The 23,159-nt window shown below is 44.5% G+C and overlaps 1 protein-coding gene across 1 annotated transcript in view; it reads right to left on the minus strand.

Annotated features, from left to right (window-relative positions):
* Nucleotides 1–224: 224 nt before the first annotated feature.
* LOC149347401 (uncharacterized) overlaps nucleotides 225–23,159 on the minus strand; it is a 58,527-nt gene continuing 35,592 nt past the window's right edge. Inside the window, exons 4-6 of the mRNA XM_089541575.1 lie at nucleotides 11,962–12,179; nucleotides 2,638–2,788; nucleotides 225–472 (exon numbers count right to left, since the gene is read on the minus strand). Of these exons, the coding sequence (XP_089397701.1) occupies nucleotides 225–472; nucleotides 2,638–2,788; nucleotides 11,962–12,179 (617 nt within the window). The remainder of the gene's footprint in view (nucleotides 473–2,637; nucleotides 2,789–11,961; nucleotides 12,180–23,159) is intronic.

Consider the following 23,159-nt stretch of genomic DNA (forward strand, 5'->3'; position numbering starts at 1 on the left):
TAGTTTTCTTTTTTCTTATAGCTCCACAGAATGACGACACAGAAAACCTTGTTGGTGCGCAAGCTAACGTCAACGTCTTTATTATGGGGAACCGGCAGCCGCTTAAATTTTTGCACACACGTCGCCCGTGTTGGTTTTTTGGAGTCGTCGTGCGGGACTGCTGCGTCAAATGAGAAAATAAATAATTCCTTGATTGATTGTGCGTGGACGGCTAAGTGCAGCCGTCAGGGCAGTGAGATCTCCTCTTCCGTAGTAGACGGCGGCTCTGGACTCGGTTTCTCTATCTCGGCATTGATGGCTTCCCGCAGAGGTCCCAGCACCTCCTCTCGCAGCGCCCTCTGCAGCAGGTACTTGGAGGCTCGCTCCACGAATGGCTGCTCGAATCCCAGCACGCTCTGGTAGTGGATCTCGTGCACGTCGGCCGTCAGGATCTCTAACTCGTCCAGCTGCGGCTTGGACTCGTCAGAGAGCGCTGCGGCAAGTCACAGGAAGAGAGGGCTCTTTACGGCTCTTACTTGGGGCCGGACCAACAATAGTCTATGCTAATGGCTATGTGTATGCATAGGAAATCTTTCTGGCACCTCTGATTAAAAAAAGAGATTAAATAATAATTCCTCGACGAACATTGACAAACCTTTATGAGTGCGGGTTGACGAAAAAAAAAATATTCCTGCGCCGCCGCGCTAAAATGATACCCGCAGTTGATGTGAGCGAATCGAGCATGCATGTTCCACACATGCTTCCAGGCTTTTCAGTGACATGCTTTGCCTGACCACTCAGATATATATTTTTTTAAACCCGCATTATATATAGTTTTGTCATGATTGTACATAGATAGTTTTGTCGACCTCTTTATATACAAAAAAGAATGATGAAAGAATATATCTTGCGGGCAGGAGCCCGTAACAGATTATCTAGTGGAGGTGACTGTGGTACATCTGCAAAAGTTATGGTCACTCAGAGCATGCCTTTGCCCTCATGTAATGTTGTTTGCTGGTGCCTTCTATTTTCAAGAAATTTCGCGGCGCTTTGAGGGATATATCTGTTCGTGTGCAAGCAAGGAAAGATACATATATCAACTTCAAATATTCAAACCCTCTGCTTAGCTTATGTTACAAAGCATCAGCTGCAGTTGCATACCCTGCATACCATTAGAACGACGTCATTCTCCCGTATATCAAGATTCCCTTTGCTGTACCAAGACAAGGTCTTTACACGAACACGAGGCGGCTGAAAGTAAATTTTTGAGTGTTAATTTATGCAATATTTAATAAAATATCACTGTCAATGGATTTTCATGACCTAAAAATACTTTTATGGGTGAGATACTCCATAATGGAGATGTCTGGGATAATCTCGACTTCAGCGTCAACAACTATCCTAGTAATCCAGCATTTTTTAATTGAACTATAACAAAATACTGCCTTTCTGGCTCTGTTCGAACCCGTGACCTGGGTTCAGTAACAGAACGCCACAGCCGGGAAATGAATTCGACGGGTACATAAATAATTTCCTGATTAGAGAAATGCCCCCATCTCTTTAAGGAAAATGGTAAGATTTTTGCATGACAATCCCCTTCCCCCCGCCTCCCCAGTGCATGCGAAGAATTAAAATCATGCCTTAGTCACTTGCCTCTCATATCCGTGCCATAACGTGTACTAGCTCGAGTGTGCGTGGACGCATGCATTGCCTCGCCCATCCAGCTCGTGTAGATTATGTTTATGCGATAGCATTAGAAGGCACATGGGGCCAAATGCGTCATCGGTTCTAAAATTTTCTCATTGGCTGGAGCGAAGTGACGCCACCAGACAGGAAGGGACATCACTTCCGGTAAAGGCACGAGCCTCTTCTAATGCTATCGCACTGCCAACGCATAATGTAATTAGGTGCCCCTGTGAATTTTTTTCACACCACCAGTTGCCGCCTTAGCTTTCTCCTTATTGGCACCTTCTCTCAGCGTGGAGTACCAGGCCAGCAGAGACACGTCCCTTCAGCGACATCTTCACTTTTCAGGCACTTAAAGGGGCTCTGAAAGGGGCTGTAATAAAATTTCAATGTGCCTGGGATGTTAAAGCTCGCCGCTTCACCAATATTGTCCAGCAAAATTTTTTTAATGAGCTTTGTAGAAGCTGAGTTATCTGTAGTCAAAATTTCAATTTCAGCGTCTTCGCGCCTTTCCCTCTCCTCTCGCCACTTTCTGCACGCTGGAAGGTCGGCGCTCCTCCGCCGGCCCCACCTCCGGGGGCGGAGCTTCCTGGCCGCGGTCATGGTAGCCGCCTGAAGTCTGAAAGCATCTAACAGCCGTCTATCATCTCTCAACGCAGGTGCGAGCGACGGAGGAGGGTGCGAGCATGAAAAAGTCGCCGGGAAGGGTTCGGCAAATTTCGTGCGTGATGGTGAGTACTCTGCTGCGTATGGAGGTGTATTATTTGGCTCACGCGTTCATGAAAACAAATGCAGTGATCGATAGAGTTGTGCTCTCCTCGGAAGTTGTTTCAGAGCCCATTTAATCTTAACATCTCTTCCTCTGCTTAAGCTACCTCGTATGAGGCACTGTGAAAAAACAACGTCAACTTCCACTTCCTTCACAACACGAAGCATAGTCCATTTGGCGTGATGATGATGATGGTGACTCACGTGCCCCGAAGCGCGCCCTGGCGACCACGGGCCCCGTGAAGCGCAGGTACATGCGCGGCAGGCCCGTGATGCCCAGGTTGCAGATGCCGTCCAGCTGGGCGCGCAGCCGCACGTCCCACGTGGTGTGCGCAGAGCTCAGGTTGCAGTTCACCTGCGGGTTCGGTTATTAGAATAAATTCATCGATGCCGCTTTGCACCCTTCGCGGAGAGGTTCCTTCATCACCCAGGCGGAAATAAAGTAGTCAGGGAGTTTGCTTTAGTGATTAACACAATCAGCAAGTACGCAGTTTCATTATTGGAGCTCAAACATTTCTTCTATCTTCGCACTAATTTCCAGCGCTAAAATACCTACCAAGCAGTACGAACAGAAACGCTCATTTATCTGCCTGATATACGCATGCCAGGCAGGGTAATCTGTGATTGTATTTCTCAGCTTCTTCTGTTACGCCTGCACGTCCTGTTGGGCATTAATTGATTTGAAGTTTCATGAATTACCGCATCAATTCCACCAGCGCTGTCTCCTCCAGTAATTCCGCCCTTTTATTCTGATCGTATTTGCCGTTTGCCTTTCGCAAATTATTGTTTTTTTTCTGTGAAGTAAACAAGTCCATTATTAACTATGCCTTCGTTTTCTGTTGCTTTGTCATTAGTACACACAAGGATGAGACTTTCAGTAATTTTGTGCTTTCAAAACGAGCTCCCTCGCAAAACCTGTAACGCAGGAAAGGTCAAAGCAGCCCTGGTCACGCAACCCGACACCCGCTATGTGGAGGAGGATATACCATAACCACTTCAAGTATATAGCAGCTGTCTGCTGAGATCAAAGAAAGCCTCTGGCTAGAAAAGAACATTCACTATGCAGTGCAGAACTACGAGAAACAATCCGGTGATCACATAAGCAGCGTAGGCAGATGTGAGGTTATTGGTTTGGTTTATACGGGTTTAACGTCCCGAAGCAACTCAGGCTATGAGGGACGCCGTAGTGGAGGGCTCCGGAAATTTCGACCACCTGGGAGTTCTTAAACGTGCACTGACAACGCACAGTACACGGGCCTCTAGAATTTCGCGTTCATCGAAATAAAGCCGCCGCGGCCGGGATTGAACCCGCGTCTTTCGGGTCAGCAGCCGAGCGCCGTAACCACTGAGCCACCGCGGCGGGGCAGATGTAAGGTTATTCAAAGGAGAAGATGTATTTCTAAAATACACGGGTATAGGAGCTAAACGTGGTTGGCACAAGGCATGGGTGATTGGAGATGTTAAGTAGTGAAATCTGGCCTGCCGTAATAGTCATGTAGCCGATGATGATAATAATAAAGGTTAAGTTAAGTCATGCGATTGGTGAGACGTATGAAACGTTCGCAGTACTTGACAGCGGTTGCCAGATATCCAAGTTGGTACGATAAGATGTTCGAAACAAACAGCGCAGAGACGACGGAACGTAAGCGTAGAACGGCGCTGCAGGATAGCTAACTGGCATTTAATTCAGCGTAGCATCGACTAGTTCGAACCAGTCGTACATCCCGTTTCTTTCAGGAGCGGATTGAAATGAGGGGTAGTGGAAGAGGAGAGAAATGTTTGATAGAACAACATAATTGGTCCTTATTATTTATTACGGAGAAAGCTCAATACATAAATACTTTAAATAGGACCTGTGTCCCACTTCCTCATATGGAAGTGATATGGGAGAGCGAGGATGATTTCTTTAACCTTTACGAATTTTTGTTTTGAAAACTGTGAGAGATACGTTGGTGTTGTCTGTAGAGCTGGATTGTACAGCTAGGCGGATATTATGTATCTCATATTGATCTATGATTAAACGAATAACTAACGTTACCTAATAACCTTTTATTTTTTTAATTAAGGTGAAAACGTTATATTGTGAAACTGATGGCCGTCAGCATCGAAAATGAGCTGTGTTTTTAAATTTTCTTATTCGGCAATCTGGTTCGAAACACCGTATGTAAAAAAATACGGATTTCAAAGCTCGTTGAGTTGGCTTTCTCCTATAGGATAGTTATAAAATGCCGTCTCTTGCATTTCCGAAGCATCAGATGCAGGGTTAATTGGTGTATTAGATGATGTAGAGGAAGTTAACTTGATTTCAACGACGATACCAAGACCAGCGACGCCATTTTGTAATAGGCAATTCGAGAAAGCCAACTCAACAGGCTTTCAAATGCGTATGTTTGACGTTCGATATTTTGAACCACATTATCGATTAAGAAAATTCAAAGGGCTCACCTTCGATGTAATCGGTTGTCACGTTCGCAAATAACCTTGCCTCGTAAAATTAAAAACACAAAAATATATGAGTTAAGTTAAGTAACATTCTAATTACTCTTCCATAGGGGGTACTTGATGTGCACACCGCTGCGTAATGCAGCTCTACAGACCGCACCGGCTACTCTCACAGTTCTTAAAACAAAAATCTGTTGTACTGTACTATAAATTTCTGACGTTCTGTACCATTGACAATGTTATGACAAAAAGCACGGCTCTAAGTTAAAAAGCCTATTGTTGAAAATTGTGTAGTCCTGGGTGAAGCACCATATATATATATATATATATATATATACTCGAAAAAGGCTGGTCCTCCAGCCGAAACGTCCTGAATTAAATCCTGTTATGTTTTTTTCAATTTCTGGTGACTATTGACTAATCAGCTGCCAAGAAATCACTTCTGATATATATATAGCGGCAGGCCTCATTGTTCAATGGGCCAGGAAGACTTGTAGAATGAAGGGGTCACAACTTTCCGATTATCTTCGTTTATTACCAACAGTTTCGGACGGAGGACCGTCTTTCATCAGGGTATATACCACGATGAAGGACGGTCCTCCGTCCGAAACTGTTGGCAATGAACGAAGATAATCGGAAAGTTGTGACCCCTTCATTATATATATATATATATATATATATATATATATATATATATATGTAGCACAATAAGGTAAACGTACTTGGTTGCTAGTTTAAAATAAGATGCGAAATTGAGAAACGCTTCGTTTATTGGGAGTCGACGTTTCGGACAGAGCCTGTCCTTTTTCAAGACTGAGGTTACATGGTTCTTGCTTCTCTTCTTAAAGGGTCTCCATCTGTACACGTGTTCGACACCTGAGCCAAAACAAGCCGACACTGCAGAAGGAAGAACGGCTCAGAGAAAAAAAAAAGAAAAAATTAACAAAAAATACACAAACGGGGCAGGGGGTGGGGAGGGTAAATGTCGTCGCCCGCCACCCACGTATGCGGTCGCGGGGAGAAAAGAAAAAAGGAGAAAAGGGGAGGAAAAAAAAAAAAGGAAGAGCGGGAGGGGAATATGGACAGAGAACTGAGTCCTAACACAGCGGACAGCTAGCAAAGTGTATAGAGACAAACAGTGGCCGACGCACAGCATAGATTTGAGGTGCACTCAAATGTTGTCCACTTAAACGAGTAAACAAGATACAATGGAGCAAAAGGGCGGGGGAAAAAAAAAAGAAAGACTTCCGCCATGTGCAACTTCTTTGGCAGGATGAGTCAAGGCGGGCAGAGTGGGATTTAACGAGACACACGTGGAGTGTACCTGCACACACCCACACAGGCAACAAAAAAAGGAAAAGAAAAGGCCGGAAACGGAGGCGACTTTGGGGAAGAATCGTCGCGTGGGGCCACTATGAATGGCGGGGGTGCTTAAGTTCTTTGACGGCGCCGCTCTCGTCAAGATGGTCGAACGGGGGAAGGTAAGAACGCTGTGGGCGATGAGGCCATCGGTGTAAGCGTATGGGAGAAAGCTTGCGAGGCCTGTCAGGCCGGAAATCCAAGGTCAGTACTGGATTTGAGGGGGCGTATTGAAGACAAAGCGCCCAGGTTCTCATTAATGCCTTGGGCAATTGTTCCAAACTTATAAATAAAGTACGACTCGCGTTGCTCCCGCTCTCGGGTGTTGTTGAACCCACCCTGTAAGACTGTTAATTTAAGTGCTTCAAATGGGTGTTTTTTGTCATTAATGTGTTTTGACAAGGGGAGGTTAGGTAGAGATAGGGCATGAGCGCGGTGGTTATTAAAGCGAAATCGTAGAGGGTTAACCGTCTGCCCAATGTACTGCATACTGCACACACCACATTCTAGGAGGTAGATAACGTTGGAGGAGTCACAATTAAAGTCGCCATTGATTTTCCATTTAAAGCCTGAGGCTGTGCTTATCGCACAGCTGGTTGTTTGCATATGTTTGCAGACGTGGCATCTACTTTTGGCGCAGGGTCGGCAACCCAACCCAAGGTGGTTATGTGTTTTTGAGTGTACGAGAATGTTTTGAATGTTTTTCGGTCGTCTGTAGACTACGTGAGGGGGAGTAGTGAAAATTTTTGCGAGGCGCTCGCTTTGTTCGAGAATGTTGAAATGTTTTTTAAGGATTTTGTTTACGTTGGGGGGATTACCTGTGTAGGTGAGTACCAAGTTTGCCCGGTGATCTGTTTCTTCGCTGCGTCGACGTCCATCTAGTATTTCATCTCGGTTGAGTTTAGATGCCCTTTCAATTGCATCGTCGACAATGGCGGGGGGATATCTTTGCTTGGTGAGGACCTCTCGCATGCGATTGGAATTTCTCTCGAAGTCTTGATCTTGTGAACAGATTCTTTTAAATCGGTGTGCCTGAGAGTATGGAATACTTGTTTTGGAATGGCGAGGGTGACAACTTTGATAGTGTAAGTATTGTTGACGGTCCGTCGGTTTTCTATATACGCTGGTGTTAAGTGAGCCTTCCGTTACCGAAATCTCGACATCTAGGAAGTTAATTGAGGTGTGGGAGTACGCGTGAGTGAATGATATGTTGGGGTGGACAAGGTTGAATTGTTCAATAAAATGTAGGAGTTCTTGCTCTGTGTCAGTCCAAATTAGAAAAATGTCATCCAAATAGCGTTTGTATAGGATGGGCTTGATGAGAGAATCTTGCAAGAATTTAGATTCAATACTATGCATGAAGATGTTGGCGTAGGCGGGGGCCATCCTTGTACCCATGGCTGTGCCATTAATTTGTAAGTAGTGTTGATTGTTGAATTCAAAGTTGTTGTATTCGAGTACGATTTTCGCAAGTATTTCTAGAACACGTGTGGCAGGAGACTCCTCTTTTCTATCTTGTCTGTACGCTTCGGTCAGAGATCTGATGCCATCGGAATGAGGAATATTAGTGTAGAGTGAGATTACATCTAATGTTACCAGAAAGGCACCTTCCGGAAGTTTAAGGCCCTCTATTTCGCGAAGGAAATGGTTTGTGTCTCGTATGTAGGATGGGTGCGTTGTTGGAATATGCCTGATTAGTGTGTCAATGTAACTGGAAATTGGTTCTGTAATCGTGCCAATGCCAGATACTATAGGGCGGCCAGGATTATCCTTTTTGTGGATTTTCGGTAGTAAGTAAAATCGACCTGGCGACGGGTGTGGTGCGAGGAGGGCTTTAGATAACCTTAGGGTTATGTCCCCTTTTTGCGCAAGCTTATCCAGAGTCTCTGCTATATATTGTTGGTATTGTGGAGTTGGGTCTTTTTCAAGAAGCTGGTAGAAGCAAGTGTTAGAGAGTTGTCTCAAGCCTTCCTCAATGTATGCTTCACTATCCATTACTACTATACCGCCTCCTTTATCTGCTGGCTTTATGGTTATATCTGTCCGTCTGCTGAGAGCCTTCAATGCATCCCGTTCTTTTTTGGACAGGTTCGGTCTCCCTGGAGTGTGGCTTTTGTAAGCGTGGATTATGTCGTTCTGGACCGCATTAATATACATATCCAAGTGTTTGTCTCTTCCCATGGTAGGAGTCCAGTGTTGGTTTTTAACGCAGAATTCTCTGCTGTCTGCACTAAGTTGGGGCCTGTCACAAAAGTATTCTTTCAGTCGCAACATTCGTGCAAAATTGTCCAAATCTTTTAAAACTGAGAATTCATTGTATTTACTTGTGGTGGGGCAGAACGTAAGACCTCGAGAAAGAACTGATTTCTCGTCATTTGTTAGGGCGCTGGATGATAGATTAATAATGCTATCCTGGAAACCGGACCCGGAGCTTGTAGCAACGGGTTTATCAACGGGTTTATCATCAATGATAAACCCGTTGCTACAAGCTCCGGGTCCGGTTTCCAGGATAGCATTATTAATCTATCATCCAGCGCCCTAACAAATGACGAGAAATCAGTTCTTTCTCGAGGTCTTACGTTCTGCCCCACCACAAGTAAATACAATGAATTCTCAGTTTTAAAAGATTTGGACAATTTTGCACGAATGTTGCGACTGAAAGAATACTTTTGTGACAGGCCCCAACTTAGTGCAGACAGCAGAGAATTCTGCGTTAAAAACCAACACTGGACTCCTACCATGGGAAGAGACAAACACTTGGATATGTATATTAATGCGGTCCAGAACGACATAATCCACGCTTACAAAAGCCACACTCCAGGGAGACCGAACCTGTCCAAAAAAGAACGGGATGCATTGAAGGCTCTCAGCAGACGGACAGATATAACCATAAAGCCAGCAGATAAAGGAGGCGGTATAGTAGTAATGGATAGTGAAGCATACATTGAGGAAGGCTTGAGACAACTCTCTAACACTTGCTTCTACCAGCTTCTTGAAAAAGACCCAACTCCACAATACCAACAATATATAGCAGAGACTCTGGATAAGCTTGCGCAAAAAGGGGACATAACCCTAAGGTTATCTAAAGCCCTCCTCGCACCACACCCGTCGCCAGGTCGATTTTACTTACTACCGAAAATCCACAAAAAGGATAATCCTGGCCGCCCTATAGTATCTGGCATTGGCACGATTACAGAACCAATTTCCAGTTACATTGACACACTAATCAGGCATATTCCAACAACGCACCCATCCTACATACGAGACACAAACCATTTCCTTCGCGAAATAGAGGGCCTTAAACTTCCGGAAGGTGCCTTTCTGGTAACATTAGATGTAATCTCACTCTACACTAATATTCCTCATTCCGATGGCATCAGATCTCTGACCGAAGCGTACAGACAAGATAGAAAAGAGGAGTCTCCTGCCACACGTGTTCTAGAAATACTTGCGAAAATCGTACTCGAATACAACAACTTTGAATTCAACAATCAACACTACTTACAAATTAATGGCACAGCCATGGGTACAAGGATGGCCCCCGCCTACGCCAACATCTTCATGCATAGTATTGAATCTAAATTCTTGCAAGATTCTCTCATCAAGCCCATCCTATACAAACGCTATTTGGATGACATTTTTCTAATTTGGACTGACACAGAGCAAGAACTCCTACATTTTATTGAACAATTCAACCTTGTCCACCCCAACATATCATTAACTCACGCGTACTCCCACACCTCAATTAACTTCCTAGATGTCGAGATTTCGGTAACGGAAGGCTCACTTAACACCAGCGTATATAGAAAACCGACGGACCGTCAACAATACTTACACTATCAAAGTTGTCACCCTCGCCATTCCAAAACAAGTATTCCATACTCTCAGGCACACCGATTTAAAAGAATCTGTTCACAAGATCAAGACTTCGAGAGAAATTCCAATCGCATGCGAGAGGTCCTCACCAAGCAAAGATATCCCCCCGCCATTGTCGACGATGCAATTGAAAGGGCATCTAAACTCAACCGAGATGAAATACTAGATGGACGTCGACGCAGCGAAGAAACAGATCACCGGGCAAACTTGGTACTCACCTACACAGGTAATCCCCCCAACGTAAACAAAATCCTTAAAAAACATTTCAACATTCTCGAACAAAGCGAGCGCCTCGCAAAAATTTTCACTACTCCCCCTCACGTAGTCTACAGACGACCGAAAAACATTCAAAACATTCTCGTACACTCAAAAACACATAACCACCTTGGGTTGGGTTGCCGACCCTGCGCCAAAAGTAGATGCCACGTCTGCAAACATATGCAAACAACCAGCTGTGCGATAAGCACAGCCTCAGGCTTTAAATGGAAAATCAATGGCGACTTTAATTGTGACTCCTCCAACGTTATCTACCTCCTAGAATGTGGTGTGTGCAGTATGCAGTACATTGGGCAGACGGTTAACCCTCTACGATTTCGCTTTAATAACCACCGCGCTCATGCCCTATCTCTACCTAACCTCCCCTTGTCAAAACACATTAATGACAAAAAACACCCATTTGAAGCACTTAAATTAACAGTCTTACAGGGTGGGTTCAACAACACCCGAGAGCGGGAGCAACGCGAGTCGTACTTTATTTATAAGTTTGGAACAATTGCCCAAGGCATTAATGAGAACCTGGGCGCTTTGTCTTCAATACGCCCCCTCAAATCCAGTACTGACCTTGGATTTCCGGCCTGACAGGCCTCGCAAGCTTTCTCCCATACGCTTACACCGATGGCCTCATCGCCCACAGCGTTCTTACCTTCCCCCGTTCGACCATCTTGACGAGAGCGGCGCCGTCAAAGAACTTAAGCACCCCCGCCATTCATAGTGGCCCCACGCGACGATTCTTCCCCAAAGTCGCCTCCGTTTCCGGCCTTTTCTTTTCCTTTTTTTGTTGCCTGTGTGGGTGTGTGCAGGTACACTCCACGTGTGTCTCGTTAAATCCCACTCTGCCCGCCTTGACTCATCCTGCCAAAGAAGTTGCACATGGCGGAAGTCTTTCTTTTTTTTTTCCCCCGCCCTTTTGCTCCATTGTATCTTGTTTACTCGTTTAAGTGGACAACATTTGAGTGCACCTCAAATCTATGCTGTGCGTCGGCCACTGTTTGTCTCTATACACTTTGCTAGCTGTCCGCTGTGTTAGGACTCAGTTCTCTGTCCATATTCCCCTCCCGCTCTTCCTTTTTTTTTTTTCCTCCCCTTTTCTCCTTTTTTCTTTTCTCCCCGCGACCGCATACGTGGGTGGCGGGCGACGACATTTACCCTCCCCACCCCCTGCCCCGTTTGTGTATTTTTTGTTAATTTTTTCTTTTTTTTTTCTCTGAGCCGTTCTTCCTTCTGCAGTGTCGGCTTGTTTTGGCTCAGGTGTCGAACACGTGTACAGATGGAGACCCTTTAAGAAGAGAAGCAAGAACCATGTAACCTCAGTCTTGAAAAAGGACAGGCTCTGTCCGAAACGTCGACTCCCAATAAACGAAGCGTTTCTCAATTTCGCATCTTATATATATATATATATATATATATATATATATATATATATATATATATATATATTGGCTTTCTTCTTGCTGCTTTCTTCGTCCTACATCTCTCGCCTTCATCCTTTTCGTGCCATACCGGATGGTGTTGTAGTTCGTTAATTACTAGTTCTCTAATTGCTGCCCGTGGATGCGTTTCACCCCGTCTGACCTGCATTCGCTCGACGCCCAGCTGCGGCAGGCCCCCGACCACTGCTGCCCTCAGGAACCTCCTCCTCCGGAACTCCCACAGCTCGGGCAGCCGCGAGGGGAATCCCCGCAGCACCCGCTTCATCAGGGTGCCCAGCCGCTCGGAGCACGGCGCCGACACGTTGGCCAGCTTGGGGGTCGCCACGGTGGTGGTGGTGGTGGTGGGCGCCGCCGTGGCCACTGCGCATGAGCCACACGCTGCGCTGTCGCTGAGCGCTTTACCGTGTACGGGACAAGGAAAGGCATAATGGGAGGGGCATGGCCTACCTAATGAAATAACACTTTTAAGGCGAAAGCCTTTAGTGCCTCATCGTTATCGATAGAAGGTTGTCAGCATAGGTGTCACGCCTTTTTAGTCAGAGCAGAAAAAAGATCTTTGTGCGTAATGGGATTCGAACCACCATCCTTCTGTTCCGCAGCCGAGCGTGCCAATAGCTACTTTACTTCCTGCCAACGCGCATGTGTTTCCCCTTGTCTAGGACGCCGGAGAGTGTTTGCAGAAAGGCGTCGAATCAGACGGATGCCTCCCAAACGCCCTCCAGTGTCTCCAGCCTTTAAGAATCACAAGCAATTGTGTACTTAGCATCTTAACCCAACATCAGTGACACAAGTAGCAACACCGCACTAAAGGCTTTCGCCTCACCGCACTTTAGGTCAACAAAGTGACCCCCTGAATTTTTGATCCCCCATAGATGCGCTAAAAGCACGCTCAACTCAAACCATTGTTTATCCGCGTATGTTTAATGCTTAATTGTCTAGCAGTCATGTCCCTAAGTCAGTAAATGCATATTCATTTAGTTAGTCCAATGTTTTAGGGGAATCTACCAAGGTTGGGTATATGGCTGTGCTCGGGTGGATGTCAATGAGTAATTACTCCCTTATTACTCATTTAGTTAACAGCCATGGAGCTCAGTGGTGTTCGCTGGTACCACACAGCAGTTTCCAGTAACCAATGAACTCGATGAATATCGACTCAGTGGAAGTTGGCGAATGGCTAGAGTATTTTGGTAGCTGGACCTCACTTACTGTGCGCAAAAAAAAGATTATTAAAACTCGAAGCAAATAAATAAAAACTTCATTACCTCACATATTATTAATTGTAGATTGTGCTAGTTTTTATGCGATGCATACTACTTTAGCTACCACTTCAGCCTTTCACCGTGGTTATGCGCCTCCAAATCACGTTATACATGACGTCACACCACGTGACACGATGACGTCACGACAGTGGAGAAACGGGGGCCCACCTCGGGCCGTCGCTGTGGTTGTGCGCCTCCAAATCACGTGACACGATGATGTCACACCACGTGACACGATGACGTCACGGCAGTGGAGAAACGGGGGCCCACCTCGCGCCGTCGCTGTGGTTGTGCGCCTCCAAATCACGTGATACATGACGTCACACCACGTGACACGATGACGTCACGACAGTGGAGAAACGGGGGCCCACCTCGCGCCGTCGCTGTGGTTGTGCGCCTCCAAATTACGCGACACGATGATGCTTCGCATTCTCCAGGCTTAACCAAGTTAAGCCACAGACATTTTTTTCTAAATTTGTTTTTTCTTCTGCACAGAAAATCGTAGTTCAGATACAAACGAACACACGCAGTCATGCCACAGCAATTCTAGACCAAATAATTTTTCAACGGGAAAGAGTTCATGAACGGAATTTCTTTATTTATTTTAAGATTGCACTATAACAATCTATATATCTATACCTCGCGTCGGTAGGCTTTCATTTGTTTGCTAGTATGCTGCTGTCGCCAAAAACATTCCCCATTTTTCCAATCATTCCCCGCTTATGGAAGTCTTCACTGATGCGACCGATGGAAAAGAAATGTTTTACTAGGCATTACCTTCAATATTACCATAACAGTACCTTGCAACATTTCAATATTCAAAATGTTCTCCCAAGAATGATGCAAATGTTTTTGTGGGCGCCGTCTTACTGCGTTTTGGTCATTCCCGCACCTTAGTGCGCTTCGTGCTGCTCAGGGCACCGATATCGATTCGCCTCCACTGGTGCTTCGGGGATTGTAGCTGGGTGTAGTAGATGGACGGTCGGTTACTCCTGCAACTTCGTTGTCAAAAAATTAATGCTACTGAAACAAAGCGCGTATGCTTGGATATCAACGCCCAGCCATCACCGTCTGTGGACTGTGCCGAATGGTGAAGTACATGAATAGTTCTTTCCGAACATTAAATTAAATTTCCACTTTCTTCAACATCTCATTTTAGTTTACGCCTCCCTTTACTCCAAGTGCCTTTTACCGAATGTAACTTAGCTAGCTTGTGGGGCCAGCGTCATCTGTCGAATCGCATCCTCACTTCTCAATCGAGAATTGGCAAAAATCTGTAAGTCAAATTTGCAGAAAAGTTTTCGCGAACAAAAAACTCTCATGAACTGCGTTTGCTTCCCCTGCTTTTCGCCCAATAGGGTTCGCGCGGAGCACCAGTCACCCTTTATTCTATTCTTATTCTATTCTTATTCTATTCTTATTCTATTCTTATTCTATTCCTATTCTATTCTTATTCTATTCTTAACTATTCTTATTCTATTCTTATATTTTATTCTTACTATATTCTTCTATTCTATTCTTATTCTATTCTTATTCTTATTCTATTAGGAGCGACGGGGGAGAGTATGTACCAATACTCATGCCACACATGCTCAAAAAAAGTAAATGCTTAATATCTTAAGTTTGTAAACGCCATTATATTGGATGTAGTTGGTACCCGTCCTGACTTAATGTCATTATACGCGCGTCACGACCATAATAACGCCCACAAGTCAATGGGAAATGTGAACTCATACTAAACAGAGCTGGTTAACAAAATCTCGATAATGTTGTCCAAAATGTAATATTAATGTTATCTTCCACGAAATACCGCTTTTCTTGGTTGAGAAGTCGAAAAGGTAGCCTTAAACTCGGATGTCAGAAGTTCTGGTAAAAATGACGTCATTCGCAGCAAAAATGAAGTAGAGGTTCCTCATCTTACTGAAAGTTCTGAATAAAACATTTCCTGCTTTACAGAAACAGGAGGTTGCTTCTAATTAAGTTGCATGCTTTTCTGCTTAAGTTAGAATTGGGACGAGGGCACGTATTTTTCGGGCGAATGGGTTTTGGCGAACTCAGTAGGTTAATGCCGTTAAAATTGTGCGTTAGGCTCCACGCTAATGACTTTAAAGGGGCCCAGAAACACAATCTTAGTTAACTGTTTTGCCTGTTGATTGCACACAGTGAGTTATAATGGTGCTATTAGCGTCGGTAATACCGCGTATATTCCGTTTTTTAATATTTTAATGTCCTCCCAAAAAACAACTTCATGGCTCTGATGGTGTCGCCACACAGTGGCGGGTTTTTAGCAGCGGATATGACATCACCTGGCGCGAGCTTGATGATCGGACAAACAGTAAATATACTGCAAATTCTGTGAATAAATAGACACACTTTGTCACCTGTCTGCGTTTTATATTAGATCAACAAAAACAACTTGTTTGTCTTAGATAAAAGCCCTGCAAAGCAAGTAAAATAAAAATACACCACCAGGGGCGCTCTGGCATGGAAACGACGCTGCCAGTCTCAGCAAAAACGAGTTAACCATGGAGTACAAACTTCCGCGACGTGCTCTGGCTGGCTGTTTTGATTGGTTGCGCCAGGTGCCGTCATTGGGAGAGCGAAATAGGAGTGGGAAGCCCCGCCAAAATTGAGTTGAGGGCAGCGTTTTGTTTGCTTGTATTTTGAAATTTCTCCACTGAATAACTCCCGTTCCTGTGCATCGATTCCTGTAATTCTTTTTAAGTCAGCATCTGTGTGACATAAAGAACTCACCTGAAGTATAGCCGGTATCCCCCCAAGCAGTGTTTCGCAGCCCCTTTAAAGCTTGAGGCAGTAAGCACTTAATGACATTACATTTGTTCGCGCGGCACAGGTGTTAATCCGTGTTAACCAGAACCCGGACGGATGCCACACGTTTTCGAGATCGCGCGTGGGGGGGGGGGGGGGGGGGGGGGCAGAATGGCAGAAAGGCAGAATGGCTCCTCCCGCTGACTACAGTACCTGTCTCTAGCTTACCCCCATAAATAAAAAAGAGGTGTATTAGAGGCTATTTTCGGTTCATGAGTTGTTCCTTGTCCTCTTGTTTTGTTCGCAGAGCATAGAAAAGTCAATCTGGGAAATACAGCGTTTCGTGGAAAGAATCTTTGGGGAAAACCGGTCTTATAAAAGTTTGCTAGTTGTTACTCACCAATAAGATTTGTCACATCGTAGGGGCACATACACCGACGGACCTCGAAATTTCGGTGGCGTTTCGGTGACAAATTTCAGTGAGCAGCGAAAATTTCCATGTGAAACTGTGTAAAGCGATATTAGCACGTATGATATATTCCTTCACAGTGGCGGCTATAGCGTGCATCACGTGGCAGAATGTTCACGCTTTTGAGGAGCGGCGCGGTGATGTAGTTTACGACAGTGGGGAGAGGATCGTTTGCGTGGCCTGCAATCCCCAAATTGCCAAGACGTTCCCTTGGTGTTTGCGCTGTTTGCGCTGTTTGCTTCGCGTGTCAGTCAACCTTGCAGGAAAGGCTATGCACGATGCGAACTGCGGCATCAAGAATGCTAAGTTTCACGCGTGCTTGATAGCGATAGTGGAATTTCTTCTCGAGATATTTGAACGCAAAGTCTACGAGTGGTAGGGTCACCGCGTCTCCGTGCGAATCGCGCCGACTTCTGGGTATTGGCCTCGGAAATTTTGCGACCAACTTACAAGAGAAAGGTTTTTTTCATGGAACCAGGTGAAGATCGCATTTGCTGTAAAAAGCGCTAACTTAAGAACTAAATTACAAACGCTGAACAGCCGCATAATGTTCGATTTGAAACAAAATGGACCGGTAGGTAGCGTTGTACGCAGTGCTGCCATCTGCTGCAGAGTACCAGAAACAAACGACTTTTGAATTAACATTGCTGACATTTCCTCCCGCGCCGAGTAGAGGGCGCAGTCAGAACACCAAACTGCGCGTGCTCGGATGCATTGTTCAGCGGGACGACGCCACCTAGGTATCGGTGTCAGAGGGGCAACTTGGCTTGCTGGCCGAATCGACGTTGTACCGTTGTACTTGAGGAGGAGGGAAGACACTTCGCTGACGTCACATCTTGCTTGACGTCATGCCCTGAGAGGCCGCGCCGTCTACCGAATTGTGTCGGAAACCCCCACCGGCTCAATCTCGACAGCGGTATCGACCCGCGCGCTCTTCCCCCGGGAAGGAAACGGTGCGGCGACCAATCAAGACCTAATTCTCTTGTAGGCTCTTAAAATCTCCTACCTGCGGAACGAGGTTGTTTCGCGCAGATCACGCATCAAACGAAGCCGCCCGTTCGCTTCAAATGAGTTCCGCTGTTGTATATTACGCTGCGCAGAAACCTAATTTCTGAGGCCCGTTGAAAGTGCGTGCTTCGGGCTTGACAGGATCTGAAATATGGAGCGGCCCCAAGAGCCACTTTTCTATTCGTGCGTTAACACAAGCGTTCCCTTTGAAGAGCGCGGGCAGCGCTGTCATCTTCCGCACGCATCGCATCTCATTATATTCCATGCAAATGCTCAACCCGCTCAACATTAAGCATACGTGAAAGTTAACGTCTTGTACATTTTTTTTTATTTCGAGCTGAAGGTAACTGCACGAAGATCAGACGCGGTATGCGTAAATATGAAGGTTTGGTTATTTATTTCTCTCGTGAGCGGCGCTCCATTGCTGGAATATTTATTCAGTTTACTCTTTAATCTTGACTGCGTCTTTATTTATGCGCAGAAAGTAACGGAGGTAAAGGAGGAGAAATAAAAAAGATGGGGTGAGGCGAGACCCTTTTAAATGGCTTTCGTCAGCCCGCTATAACATCAGACGTAATGCGTAATATTGAGGCATAATATGCCGGGATTCAATGCTCAGCGAAGTCTCAGAACATAGTATACAGGGTGTTTTTTTAGAAGGTCCAAAATTTTTAAAGAAAGGTAAATTCCTTTAGATTTGTTTTAACCCTGGAGCTATACTGAGGGCTACGGCGGACACCAGGTAAGAGGCAAAGTACTTTAATTAGTTCGCTAATTAACTGAATACGTTAATTAACTTTTATAATTTTTTTATTTTAGGGGATGTGTTGTATTAGCAGAATTGGAGATCGTCTTCCAAACAGTCCAGCCAAGAAAAAAGATTTTCATTAAAAAATTTCTTGCGCGCGTAACGAAGCGAGAAAAAGTCACCCTGGTAGGCAGCTTCACACTGTAACACAGCGTCTGTGAGCGCCGTGACGTAGCTCGCTCCGCCCTGCACTTTGTGTCAATGCGTTTTTCTTCCAGCGCGGCATTCCGTGAGGTCGCGGAGCGACGCAGGCCGCCAGTCCGGGACGCGTGACGCAAAGCGCCGGGCGGAGTGAACTACGTCAGAGGCGCTCCCGCCGCTGCGTTACGGTGTGAAGATGCCTACCAGGGTGAATTTTTCGCGCCTCGTAACGTGCGTGAAAAATTTTTAATTAAAATTGTTTTTTCTCGGTTGGACTGTTTAGAGGACGATCTCCAATTCTGCAAATACAACATACCCCCTAAAACCAAAATTGGAAAAGTTTATTAACATATTTTGTTAATCAGCGAAATAATTAAAGCAGTTTTCCTCTTGCCTGGCGCCCGCCGTAGCCTCCAGTATAGCCCCAGTGCTAAAATAAATCTAAAACAATTTACCTTTTTTTTAAAATTTTGAACCTTCTAAAAAAAACACCCGGTATATATATGGTAATCACTCTTGCCAACCGATTAACCTGGGGCGATCATATCTCTAATATCTTTTCTGCAGCATTCTGAAAGTTTTGTTTCTTGAGACGCAAATTAAAACTTTCTCCTAGCAATACTAAGCCCTTGGCTTACAACACTTTCATCAGGACCAAACTCGAATATTCTTACTGTAACTCACTTAAACCGCATTTTAATTTAATGTACAAAACATGAAGGATTGAGAAAAAAAAATTATATCATTCTACAATGAATGCATCCGATTACACCATATGTTGCTTTCAAGTGATCAAGCATTTGTTGATTTTTTTACATATTTTAATGGTTTTTAAAGGAGTATAGACACCTAATTTTGGTGGCATGTTTTCTTTACAATGATGCGGAAAACGCCACTACGCACGAATCACCATGTGATATTCGCCAAGGACCGCTAAATAATATGCAATCAAATTTTAAGTCATGCTGTTACGGTTTCGGTTTCAACAACCGAACGATGGATGTGATGCCAAAGTGTGGTTATATATCATGTGAGGCATCTAAAAACTGCGATATATTCGCTGCTTCATCGTTTTAATTCACTACAGTGCTGAAGACAGCCTTCGTTAAGAGCCGAACTGACAACGTATGTAGAAGCAGCGATTGTATTGCAGTTTTTCGAGCCTCAGGTGACCATAACCACACTTTGACAACACAACCATCGTTCGGCTGTTGAAACCAAAATAGAAACAGCACGAGAAAGAAATGCAGTTATAAATTATTTATTGGTCGTGGTAGGATACCACGTGGTAATTCATGAATCACAATGCCTTACGCTTTATTACAAAGAGGAAAACACGGACTCAAAAGTTAAGCGATACTCCTTTAAGGAAGCCAGTATTTTAAACAAAATATAGGTGTCAAAAGCTTCACTTTTTACACAAGACACTTTAATTAACCCCGTGTTTGGTGCATCATGGCCTTAGTCGCTTTTGCTCCATAAAACTCATTATAACTAACTTCTGTAGCGTTTCCTTGGCGAACGCTTTTGACGATAGCAAGAACGTTAATAGAAAAAAAAAATTCAAAACTTGCCGACGGGAGATCTGCGGATATATTGATTGTAACAATGAAACCTCACAATATATAAAAAAAATTGCGCTCATAAACTCTTTCCCGTCCAAGAATGCTTCGGACCCAGAATTGTTGGGTGTGCTGTTTAATTTGAACGCCAAGGGTGTATTATTAAGGGCAGGCGCTGGCCCGTACGCGTAGTCTTTTTAGTAAATGAGAAATATGTAAGACGTGGCGTGGAAGTACAGGAACTTTGGGGTGTTCTTGGACGCGGCGTTCGGTGTCAAGTACTACAGCGACATGCTCGGTCTATAAATTATGGTCGAGTAAAGGTCTTTTACTACTACTACAGTGAGTAGTACCAAGAAAACAGAGTTATTGTAGAATTATACGCAAAAAGTAGTCTCTACCTTTTCTACTTCGTACACTTTCGCTGTTATTCAGGCTTTAGCTGTAACGGTCAGGTGTTTACTCAAGTATAGAGGGCGATTTTTAAAGACGTCTACCGATTTTGATTGTAAAAACTGAAAGAGATACTTCAGTGCGGCCTCTGCAGGTGAATTTTGAAGCAAGGCAGACATTAAGTACGTAATAGAAGTCAATAATTTCACCATTAATTAATTAAAATTAACCGATCACCTTTTAATTTTTCATTTTTGGGGGAGAAATTATACTGGGGCACTGAAGGTCGTCAACACCGAAGGGGAGCCCAATTTTTAAATTTTATTTGTCGGCAATGTGGTTTTAAGTATTGCGTCAAAATTAGGCATTTCGAAGCTCGTTGAGTTGGTTTCACCGTGTTGCATATTTGTAGAATGGTCTCGGTGCACGTAGCATCGTCGCCGAAATCTCGTTAACTACCTCTTAACCATAAAATAAACAAACGGCGTCTGTATTAGCTGCATTGGAAATGCGAGCGACATAGTTTATAAATATGTAACGCAGGTAAGCCAACTCAACGAGCTTTCGAATGCGCAGTTTTGACATTCGATATTTTGAACCGCATTGCCTATGGAGAGAATTTACAAATTCTGGTACACCTTGTGCGTTGGCGGCCTTAAATTCCCAATATATTCTTGCCCCTTAAAATAAAAAATTGCGAGGACACTTTGGCAACTAAAGGGTTGAGAGGCGAAAGCAGAGGACACTATGCCGTGACGACATCTGGTGGATGTGACGTCACAACGTTCCCATGGCTATATCGATACCCAAATTATACATCTTTCGGGGACCTTAAGTGTTAATTGCGCTTAATTACACACTTTCAATCTAATTTGACATACATCCGACGTTCTTCCGACCATTGTGTGAAAATTTTCACTATGCCGTGACGACTTCCGGTGGATGTGACGTCACACTGTTCCCGTGGCTATATCGACGTCTGCGCTATTTCAATGCAATTGCGACATTTTTGCCTGTAATTAATTAACTAATTAATATACAGTCATCAAACTTGGCGTCTAGGTTCATTTTTTCCTCTATCTGAAGCAACCGTTGGTTTCCTTCTATCTTTTTTAGTTCCCGAGTCAAACGCGTGTGACACGCTTTGTTAACGGACGTCAGTATGAGCCATTAAAGGCTTTCTCCTTAAAAACAACAAAAATTGGCTAGGTAATTTCAGTTAGTTAATCGTGCAATTGCTGAGCACTATCACGTACATATATCAGCTTTGCTGCACAATCCACCTGCCTAGACGGACATCGACGCGACTGATATAGTTGTAATAAAAATCTGTAAGGGTTAAAAGAAAATCACCCGGTATACTCTGTCGCGGCCTTCCAAATCACAGAATATTCTGACCGCGGCTGCGCGGATACACTCCCGCTTCTTAACGGCGTATTCGATACGCTTGTAAACTTTAATACAAGCCGGGGCGTTCATACACTTCCCCAGCAAAGCGAGCTCTTAAACGAATATGCCACGGCTAGAAATAGGCTTATAATGCTGTGAATTGGTTTAGAGCATGTGCCTTTGAACGAGGATTAAAGAGAGAAGAAAGCGCGGTAACTGCTCCACTAATTGTAGGCGCCAGTATATCGCTGTTAGGAATACGTTTGGAGCGAAATTAGAAACCTGCTTCGTGTAACTGTCTGGAAGTTCTTTCTTGACTAATAGTGAAGTTAACCATCTGGCATTAGTTTATTCAGGAGGAATGGGTAAGAACTTTTTCACCGTGTGCGCCACTAGGCAAGTTTCCTCTGTATATATATTGCAACGAAGTTAGGCTCGTAACTTCACTCAGGTTTAGCACAGACCGAAATGTAACGAGTTGGAACTTTGCCTCACAAGAGCGAAGTCACAAAAAACTGGAGCAAGGGGCAGAAGGTACGAAACGGGAATTCGCTAATATGTGCTTCGCATATTAAATTCCAGGAGGCATTAGCTTTCGAAGTAAGCCTGGCGGGCAGTGAACGTTGGATAATTGACAGAGTTATTCGTGCAAGTTAGAGATTGTAAGGAATGCCGTGGACTGAAGGGACCCTTTTCTTTGTTTTTTTATTTTTTCGACGCATCTAAAGCTCTAGTTATCATTTTAAACTGTCAGGACTATTTTTGTACCCGACTCGCGGATATTGTTATTCTAGAAGCTGGAGTATAAGCAACGACTTGTTTGTGCATTAACGCCACAACGCATGCTCGCTCTACAGTACCATAAAATTTCAGGTTTTGAGTACTGATAAGCAAAACATTCGCTTTCTGCTTTTGGCACTGGGTTGGGAGGGCGGGGTGGGGGGTGGGGGGGGGGGGGGGGTAATGAAGAAGCAAGTGTCTTCTTTTCTTGTTGGAAATGGTGGTAAAATGTCCTTTAGTTTTTCATCGCTATTTTAGCGTCCTTCATTTTGTCGTATTGACTCGATAATCATTCAACAGGTCACCGATCTAATTTAGTTCCTTGACTCACGAGGGCAAATTTAATGATTGCAAAAGGGTCTGCAAAAAGGCACCGGTTATGAACCATGTCTCAAGCGAATACTTCACAGTACGCGATACATGGCTAGTATCTAAAGTAAAGACAAGAAATGCAGCTCTCTGGATGCCTGCGTGGTGACCCTTGCCTTGCACATGTTGCCTGAAGAAACAGGGTATGTGTACCTGCGAAATTGGACCCAATTTTCTAAAATCAAAAGTAGAAAAACGGGAGAACTGGAGAAAAAGGCGCTCAGAAGTCATGTTCCAAGTGGCCTGCGATTGAATGCAGTGTGTTAGAAAGTGGACTGTGGAAAGTTGGAACCATAACCTTGTCGTACATGGTCGGCCAATGACTGAGCTTCAGACTCTGAGTACTCTCATAGACCTTCGGCTTGGAGAGAATGTTTGGGAGGCTTGGACTAC

The sequence above is a fragment of the Amblyomma mixtum genome, chromosome 4 (assembly GCF_055824585.1).
Source record: "Amblyomma mixtum isolate Tamu chromosome 4, ASM5582458v1, whole genome shotgun sequence".
Lineage (NCBI taxonomy): Eukaryota > Metazoa > Arthropoda > Arachnida > Ixodida > Ixodidae > Amblyomma > Amblyomma mixtum.